Source organism: Spinacia oleracea, chromosome 1 (assembly GCF_020520425.1).
Source record: "Spinacia oleracea cultivar Varoflay chromosome 1, BTI_SOV_V1, whole genome shotgun sequence".
NCBI classification, from domain to species: Eukaryota; Viridiplantae; Streptophyta; class Magnoliopsida; order Caryophyllales; family Amaranthaceae; genus Spinacia; species Spinacia oleracea.
Genome location: NC_079487.1, coordinates 56,442,479 through 56,451,332, shown reverse-complemented (window position 1 = coordinate 56,451,332; position 8,854 = coordinate 56,442,479). Strand labels below are relative to the sequence as shown.

Below are 8,854 nucleotides of genomic sequence, written 5' to 3'. Positions count from 1 at the left end.
TTGACAAGGTCTTAAGATCGAGGGTGACCATTGATTAGCCTCCTTGGTTAATAACTTAAGTTGCCCTTATTGTTATCACTCAAAGTTTTGAAATCCAGCTAGCCGGACTAGTAAATGCAATTTGCTGCCATCTTTTGACTCTCTCATCACATATTTGGACCCCCCCCCCCCCCCCCCCCCCCCCCCCCCCCCCCACTCGCTTCAACCTAGCTTTTGCTTCCTATAATAATAGGTCAGTCTTTCTCTTTCTCTCTCTCTTGTATGATCATTATTATTACTTGTGATCTTCACACAAAGTTTTTAAGTTTTTTCTATTTATGTAGTTTGTGGTAAGCCAAACTACTTGAACCTTTGCTTCACCACTTGAAGATAACACACCAGTCACCAAATAAGAGGTGATCGAATCGATCGAGCTTTTCATAATTTAAATCTCCAAATTAATAATAAATATATAATGGGAAGACCACCTTGTTGTGACAAAGAAGGTGTTAAGAAAGGTCCTTGGACTCCTGAAGAAGATATCTTGTTAGTCTCTTATATTCAAGAACATGGTCCTGGAAACTGGAGGGCTGTTCCTACTAATACAGGTATATATATATATACATATTTTTTCATTTTTAAGTTTATTTGTTTTCTTTTTATTTTGATTGAAATACTAAATTAGTTAAATTAATCACTAACTTATAATTAACTAGCTATATGCCCTAATTTATGGTAAGCTGCTTGTTAATTAGTTAGGACTCGAAATCCCACTGTTAGATTCATGTTTTCATTTGATCCAAATGAAGTGTGCATACCCTGTAAGGGTTTTCATGAATTGGACATGGGTAGTAGCTAGGTTTCGATGTTAGATGTAGGGCAACAGATCTCATTTCTATGTGAGTTGTGACTGCTTGATTTTCATATATATATATATATATATATATAATATATATATATATATATATATATATATATATATATATATATATATATATATATATATATATATATATATATATATATATATATATATATATATAAGTTGATCTGAAACATATTAATAGTTTCTAATTAATTTATTTTGTAGGGTTACTTCGGTGTAGCAAAAGTTGTAGGCTGAGATGGACGAATTATCTAAGACCAGGAATCAAAAGAGGCAATTTTACAGATCAAGAGGAAAAGATGATAATTCATCTTCAAGCTCTTCTAGGCAACAGGTATTACTCTCTCAAATTACTAATTTTCTTGGTATGTTCTTAATTAATTAACTAGGTTATTTTGTTAATTGTAGAACAGTTAATATTCAACTTAGTAACTTTTTGGATTCACATCGTATTAGATGAAGTTAATAATGTCAGTATAGAATATCTCAGTACATCAATTCACTAAATCTATTAATGTAGAATTAATTGGGAAAATAAAATAAAACATAATAAAATAATCTTTGCTTGTATGGGTAAGACTCTTTACACTTGATCGACTTGGCAAATCTTCATTAGCCTAGAGGTCCAATACGAGCAACTGGTATATAATTTGGGCCTACCACGCCATCAGTAATTTCGGTAAATTATGATATATTGATAATTTGATATGACAGGTTAGGATAACTCTGGTTCAATACGAGTGATCTTTTTCGTGACATAATATTTTTAATAAAAATTATTAAAAGATGTACAATTTCTCTAATTTATTGCACCAAAATTATCTCTTTATTTCATTTATATGACCACATGTGATTATTAAATACGGTGGCCGTAAATATAATTGTGCAATAATGATGAATCAGTGTAATAAGAGTCAATAGAATAAAGGAATTGTCCCTTTCTTAATAGAAATGCTCCATCCAAAACTGAATTGTCATGTATTTAGTTCATATTACAATGTTAACGCAACTACTACGTATATATTAATTTTAGATGAAAGGGAGTATAATGTATAAAACAAATTGTAACATTATGACAATGAATAATTTATATGTTGATAAACCATGAAATTGGTGTTATTTACAGATGGGCTGCAATAGCATCATACCTTCCACAAAGGACAGACAACGACATCAAGAACTATTGGAACACACATCTGAAAAAGAAGTTAAGGAAAAAGAATTCAGATCAAAATCAACAAAGCTCCAGATTAGATGGGTTTACATCATCACCATCATCTCCTGAAAATCAATGTTCAAGTAGTAGAGGTCAATGGGAAAGAAGGCTTCAAACTAATATTCATATGGCAAAACAAGCCTTATGTGATGCCCTCTCTACCATGGATAAAAAACTGGTCTCAAATACGCCTGACTTGATAGAATCATCACCAAAGAATAACCTAAAATCAAGCCACAAACAAGGGCAACAACCACCATCATCATTATCATTATCATCTTCATCATCATCATCTATCTACGCTTCGAGTACTGAGAACATTGCGCGATTGCTACAAGGGTGGAACATCAAGTCACCAAAGAAAGAGCAATCGAGTTCCATATCAACGGATCATCACTCTCTTTGTAGCACAATGGAGATTGAGTATGGTCATGAACAAAAACCGAAAGTTAATAGTAGTGAAAAACAAGTTTCAAAAACTGAGGCTTTTCAGTCTTTGTTTGGTACAATGGAATCTAGCGAGTCTCCATACTCCGATTTCTCTCAAGCAGTGTCCCCAGAAGCTAACTTCTTCGAGCATGAGAGTAAGCCGTTGAGTGATGGTGGACAAGGCGGCACATTGTCCGTGTTAGAGAAATGGTTGTTTGATGATTGCTCTATTCAACATTGTGGTACACAAAGCCAAGTTCATGACCTTATTGATATGCCCTTGCAAGAAACTGCTGATTTTGTATGACGATCGATATTGAAATTATGTTTTTAAATTCATAGAAAACTTGTAAGGACAATGAAAATTATAAATTCTTAGAAAATATCCTCATTTTCATATTCCTTGAAGTTTTTCTTTTATCAAAACATTGAATTTTAATTAGTCTAGGTCAACAAGAACACCCTTAGCTTGTTGTAACTAGCTAGGAGATTGTTATTACTGTAAGTTGATTATTTATCGTAGACTCGTAGTGCAGTGCATGCGAATAAGACTCCTTACTCCTTAGGTATTTTGTTAATCTAGGCATTACATATATTATTCGATCAATTCAATTCACTCTGTATTCTAATTTAGTTCGTTGTTAAATGTGCTATACTATCGTTATTCTTAGTCACTTTGTATACATCGCAATAACAATACAACATATTCTCAAGACTTGGATCATAATTTATCAAAAAGAATAAGACGAACTTGGTTACGAAATGATCTGAGGAGTCAATTAGTCAGCCACTCTACCTAACATTGATGCAATTAGGGTCTTTTTAATACTCTGAGGAGTATTCCTAAAATTGAATATTAGTGTCATCTTTGTGTTGCAGATAAGTTCATTGTGATTTGTGAGCCACCCCTTGTCACTTCCTACTTCCCAATAACCAAGGTTAACAACTTTCAATATCACTATATCAGAAGGTTAATAACAACTTCGTATGAAATATACTTCGTAGAAGTTATTGGCATAATAAATTTCGGAGTTCATTCATAATTTGAGCGCGAGAGAGGTGTGATCATCTGCAAAAAGAAACGCACTTTCTACAATCTTGACCGGTTCATTTATCAAGTTGCGCTTATACAGATATGAGATATCCATTAAGTTTTGCAAAACAACTTAATGACTCATATGAACCAGGTTCACACTAAAATTAATTAGCGTGGAGCCGTGGACTAGCAGAGTAAAATATAACTAACAACTTGTCATATCACGTGAAACTAAAAAAAACATGCTGCCCATTTCTCTTCCCGCTTATGCTCACACATTTTCGCATAGTCATTCTTTATGTAATATAGTAGCGTTACTAGTGATATATGTAACTTAAAATAAAGTAATTACTAAAGTATTACCGCCCATACTAAGTTTTTTTTTTTTTTTTTTTGCTAAGCAAGTAGAGATAATATTAGAATCACAAAACCAAATACAACCAAACTAACTCAGGGGAAAGGAAACCAACTAGGTTGGACCCCTTTTACCCACGAGCTAGACAAACAACAAAAGCAATCTTAAAGGTTAGAGAACCACAAATGGTCTCTTCTACTGACTTTCTTTGGCATTACAGACCAAATTCTAGTTTTAACAATTTGCCTAATCCTAGCCACAACATTCTGCACAGTTGGTACAACAGACTCCCAAAAACTTCTATTCTTGCTTTGCCAAATGAGATACACTGCAGTTGCAAGCCCTGCATACCCAACCTGCTTTCTGAACTTGGACATCCTACTCTGTCTGATTGATTCCATAAGCTGATGCAAATTATAAGAAGCAGAATTGATACCAATCCATTGCTTAACCTCACTGATGCATGTGCTACTGAAGTGACATTCAAAGAGCAGATGATCATGGTCTTCATCCTGCTGACCACACAATATGCAAGCTGCAGATTGACAGATTCCAATCTTAGCTAATTTGGCAGTAGTTTGCAATCTGGCTTGGACTGCCATCCAACAAATGAATCTGTGTTTAGGGGTGTTAAACCTGTTCCAGACCATAACATCCCAGTGGACCATTGGTTTTGAACCCTTTATCTTTTCATACACAAGTTTGACATAATAGTGTGGCATAGCACTGAACTCATTCTGAGTATACACTAGCTTGATCAGCTCCTTTATTGCACATATTTTCCTCCAATACAAGCTAGGATTGGCTGAAGGCTGGTATTCCCACCAATCCCCATCCTTGACATACACAGCATTGACCCACTTGGTCCAAACATTGTCTTTTTTAGAGGCAATTGCCCAAACATATTTCCCCATATTGGCAGTGTTCCAAATAAAGATATCTCTGAAGCCTAAACCACCATATTTCTTACCCAACAAGAGCTGTCCCATGAAATATTGCTATGCTTATTGGTGAAAGCATTGCCACTCCACAAAAAAGCTCTGCAGACCTGAACAACATCCCTCTAAACCTTCTTAGGTAAGATATAGACTTGAGACCAATACAAATGCATGCTAATAAGGACATAGTTGATAAGATGCATCCTTGCTGTGTAAGATAAATTCCTGGAGCTCCACACTTTGATTCTTGAGATCATTTTGTCTACTAAGTTGTCACATTGAGCAGTTGTGATTCTCTTAGCACAAATTGGAACTCCCAAGTACCTAAAAGGCAGCTGACTCCTAGCAAAACCAGAGGCATCTAGGACACTCTTTACTTCAGTCTCATCCATCCCACAACAGTAAATATCAGACTTATGCTTGTTAGCCTGTAAACCAGAAGAATCTGAAACAACTTGAAAGCTTGTAATAAGAGGTATATAGAGGGGAACTCACCCTTACTACATAAAATTAAATCATCAGCAAAACATAGATGAGTAAGTCTTGTTTCTCTGCATCTTGGATGAAATTAAAACAAAGTTAACTCACTCATCTTGTGAAGGATCTTGGAGAAGTACTCCATACAGATAACAAACAACAAAAGGAGACATAGGCCCCCCTGTCTTAAGCCCCTTCCAGACTTAAAGAACCCATGCATTGTCCCATTCAGCATCAAGGAAAACTTTAGAGTTGTAACACATTCCATAATCAAATCCACAAGAGAATCAGGAAACTCTAGAGCCTCCAACATTTCCTTAAGAAAATCCCAATCAACAGTGTCATATGCCTTTTGTAAATCAATTTTCATCATACAGCTTGGCTTGACATCTTTCCTCCCATAGTGCTTTACCAGATCCTGAACAACCATTATATTGTGCACAATATACCTTCCATGAACAAAGCCCCCTTGGTTTTCTAAGATCAAATCTGGTAAAATCTGTCTAAGTCTCCCACAGATGACTTTGGTAATACACTTATACAGGGTATTACAACAAGAGATGGGCCTAAAATCACTCACACTCTTTGGACATTTTGTCTTAGGAATGAGAGTTACCACTGTATGATTGAGCTCCTTCAGTAACCTACCATTTTGCAAAACATCCAATACAGCAGCTACAATATCCTCTCCCACTATGTGCCATGCATCTTTATAAAAAAATGAACTAAAGCCATCAGGTCCTGGTGCTTTCAAACCAGGAATAGAGGCCAAAGCCTTCTTAACCTCAGCTGCAGTATAAGGTGCATTAAGAATACACTTGTGTTGTTCAGTTACAAGGGGGCCTGCTTGAACTATATGTCTTAAAACAGACCTCCTGTTGGACTGAGTATTACCCAAGAGAGTAGTGTAATAATTCAGAAAAGCTTTAGAAACTTCAGCTGGCTTGTCTTTCCACACACCATCCATATCTTGTATACTATACACCTAGTTCTGAATTGCTCTAGCCTTGATGCTTTGATGGAAAAGGGATGTATTCTCATCTCCATCATTTAGCCAAGCAGCTTTGGCCTTTTGCTTCAGGAAATCTATATTTGCCTGATGTTTAACCTTGTAATCAGATACAACCAACAACTCCAAATCTGCAATGTTTTGGTCATCAGGATGTAAGTGCATCTCTTTCTGAGCTTCAATCATGTCTTGATAAGCTTTCAAATCAGCTGCTTGAACATCTGTGAAGCCTGTTCTATTCAACTCCTTAAGGGCCATCTTCACTTTCTTCAGCCTATTAACCACACAGAACATCTTACTACCTTGCACCTGACTATTCCAGTGAGTCTGAATAGTGGAAATAAACTGAGGGGAATTCTTCCACATTGTAAAATATTTGAAAGGCTTTTTCCCCTTTACATCTCTTGGATACACAGTCAGCAAACCAGGAGAGTGATCAAAACATCCCTCAGTCATAAAACAGACCTCAGCAGTAGTATACAACCCTTGCCACTTAGAATTTGACATAATTCTTTCAATTTTTGAAAAGACTCTAGCACTCCCTGATTGTTTATTGTTCCAGGTATAAAAATTCCCCACACTTTTAATATCCTCTAACTGACAATGTTGCATACACTCACAACTATCTACCATCTCCATACTCTTCACAAGAGCTCCAATCCTCTCCCCCACATTCATTACACAGTTCAGATCCCCACATAAGATCCAAGCATCCTGTGTATTGAGATCCTTCACATCCTTCCACAACTTCTCTCTCTTTTGACTCTCATTAAAAGCATAAATAAAAGAACAAAAGAAACCAGGCAATCCACTCACTGGACTAACATAGCAGTGAATTAATTGATCTGAAACAGCAACAATATTTACTGAGAAAATTCCATGGTTCCAAGCCACTATTATTGTACCCCCTTCATGGAAACTAGCATTACTAGTAAAACACCAACCATAAAACACTTTCTGATAAAGCTTACCTAGATTAGGAAGCTTCACCTTATGCTCTAGGAGTCCAACCAATCCCACTTGATACTTGTGCAAAAATTGCTTCACAGTATCCTGTTTTTGAGAGAGATTGATACCCCTAACATTCCAAGAAAGAATCCTATCCGGCCATAAGACTTGGAAGAGTTCCCTCTTCCTGAGCTTACATCCTCTGTATCAATATCCCTTTCCATTTCCGTTGTGCTGCAGACACTGTGGTCATCATCATTCAACATTTGAAACTGATTAGTTGTTGATGTTGGTTCTGGATTAGTAGGCCTAACCTTGATTGGTCTGAGAGACCTCTGAAACCCTTCCTGATCAATTTCTGGAATACTCGTCTCCATTGGTACACTTTGCTTCTGAACAGGTTGAGTTTTCTGCACCACACTCTCTTAGTCTTGCCATACTTACAGTCAGCAATTAAATGCCCCACCATTTTACACTTCTCACAGATATTTGGCCTCCATTCATATGAGATAGGCACTTGAACCATCTCACTATGCTCATTCACAAAAGCTACATGATCAGGGAGCTTCTGTTTTATATGTATGTCCACCAACACTCTGGCAAACTGCAACTTATCCCTACTCACAGTAGCAGTGTCCCTCTTAATAGGCTTACCTATTTGGCTTACTATCTTAAACAAGGACTTTTCTCCCCAATATTTGAAGTTCAGCCTCAACTGAATCCAGATTGGTACATATTTAAGCTCCTCTTTCTCCATATCCATCTCAACATTCCAGGGTTTTACAATCATTGGTTCGTTATCAAAAAAATGGTGCCCAACAATGACCTGATCTCGCATGTCCATGGTAAAAAAACGAACCAAATAAATCCCCTTCTTCACCAAAACTACCTTATCCACATTGTATTTCTTCCAGATTCGCCTGATAAATCCTTCCATTACACGCAATGGTGGATTAGCTCCCACAACATAGCAAACAGTGGATGAATTCCGGAAATCCACTTCCTCCTGAATATCATCAATATCAATCTGAACAGGGCTAGCATTTTCAAAATAATAATCTATTGATTCTATTGTTCTAACATCATTAGCATGATCATGCTCAGTCAAATTCTCATATACATCATCACATTGTTGCAAAATAGGTACAGAAATCATACCAACATTTACATTAGCACGGCTGGAATTCAGATGACCGGAAGATTTGTGAATCGATTGCATCCACTCATTGAATGTATGGTGCAGTTCCGATCTCGCCTGCAAATGCTGCAACCCAGATTTTGGCGTGAACACTTCATTCTCTACTGGAAGCTCCAATGCTTCAACCCCCAAAACTTCATCAATCGAACGAGTTTTGAGCGCTTGCGAATCAGAGGATGGACCACGAGGCTTCTTCCTTATACTTGCTGCCTTGAGATTTCCCACCCTTTTTCCTTGCCATGGCGACGGTGCACGATAGGGTATCGTGCGCCGAGAGGAAACTTGGGTGAAAAAGCTAGAGAGCGTTTGTCTTTAAATCAATTTTTTTAATATTTTTTTCGAGTAATTTAGAGACAGGAAAAAGGATTCCCCATACTAAGTTG

General features: G+C 36.7%; 2 protein-coding genes across 2 annotated transcripts; one reads left to right on the top strand and one right to left on the bottom strand.

Moving 5' to 3' along the window:
- Positions 1 to 220: 220 nt before the first annotated feature.
- LOC110779004 (transcription factor MYB30-like) lies at positions 221 to 3,088 on the top strand. The gene is made up of 3 exons (XM_021983535.2): positions 221 to 587; positions 1,070 to 1,199; positions 1,992 to 3,088. Exons 1-3 carry the CDS (start codon positions 455 to 457, stop codon positions 2,815 to 2,817), a joined length of 1,089 nt encoding a protein of 362 aa, XP_021839227.1. The 5' UTR covers positions 221 to 454; the 3' UTR covers positions 2,818 to 3,088.
- Positions 3,089 to 6,301: 3,213 nt separating this feature from the next.
- On the bottom strand, positions 6,302 to 8,492 carry LOC110779005 (uncharacterized). The gene is made up of 3 exons (XM_056833989.1): positions 7,740 to 8,492; positions 7,471 to 7,683; positions 6,302 to 7,378 (listed from the first exon to the last, which is right to left on the bottom strand). Exons 1-3 carry the CDS (start codon positions 8,490 to 8,492, stop codon positions 6,302 to 6,304), a joined length of 2,043 nt encoding a protein of 680 aa, XP_056689967.1.
- Positions 8,493 to 8,854: the final 362 nt, after the last annotated feature.

Coding starts and splice junctions, on each gene's coding strand:
- LOC110779004 (XM_021983535.2), top strand. CDS start 455: ATGGGAAGACCACCTTGTTGTGACAAAGAAGGTGTTAAGAAAGGTCCT. Junction 588..1,069: donor GGCTGTTCCTACTAATACAG/GTATATATATAT, acceptor TTTATTTTGTAG/GGTTACTTCGGTGTAGCAAA. Junction 1,200..1,991: donor CAAGCTCTTCTAGGCAACAG/GTATTACTCTCT, acceptor TGTTATTTACAG/ATGGGCTGCAATAGCATCAT.
- LOC110779005 (XM_056833989.1), bottom strand. CDS start 8,492: ATGCAATCGATTCACAAATCTTCCGGTCATCTGAATTCCAGCCGTGCT. Junction 7,684..7,739: donor TCTGTGAGAAGTGTAAAATG/GTGGGGCATTTA, acceptor AGTGTGGTGCAG/AAAACTCAACCTGTTCAGAA. Junction 7,379..7,470: donor GGGATATTGATACAGAGGAT/GTAAGCTCAGGA, acceptor TCTCAAAAACAG/GATACTGTGAAGCAATTTTT.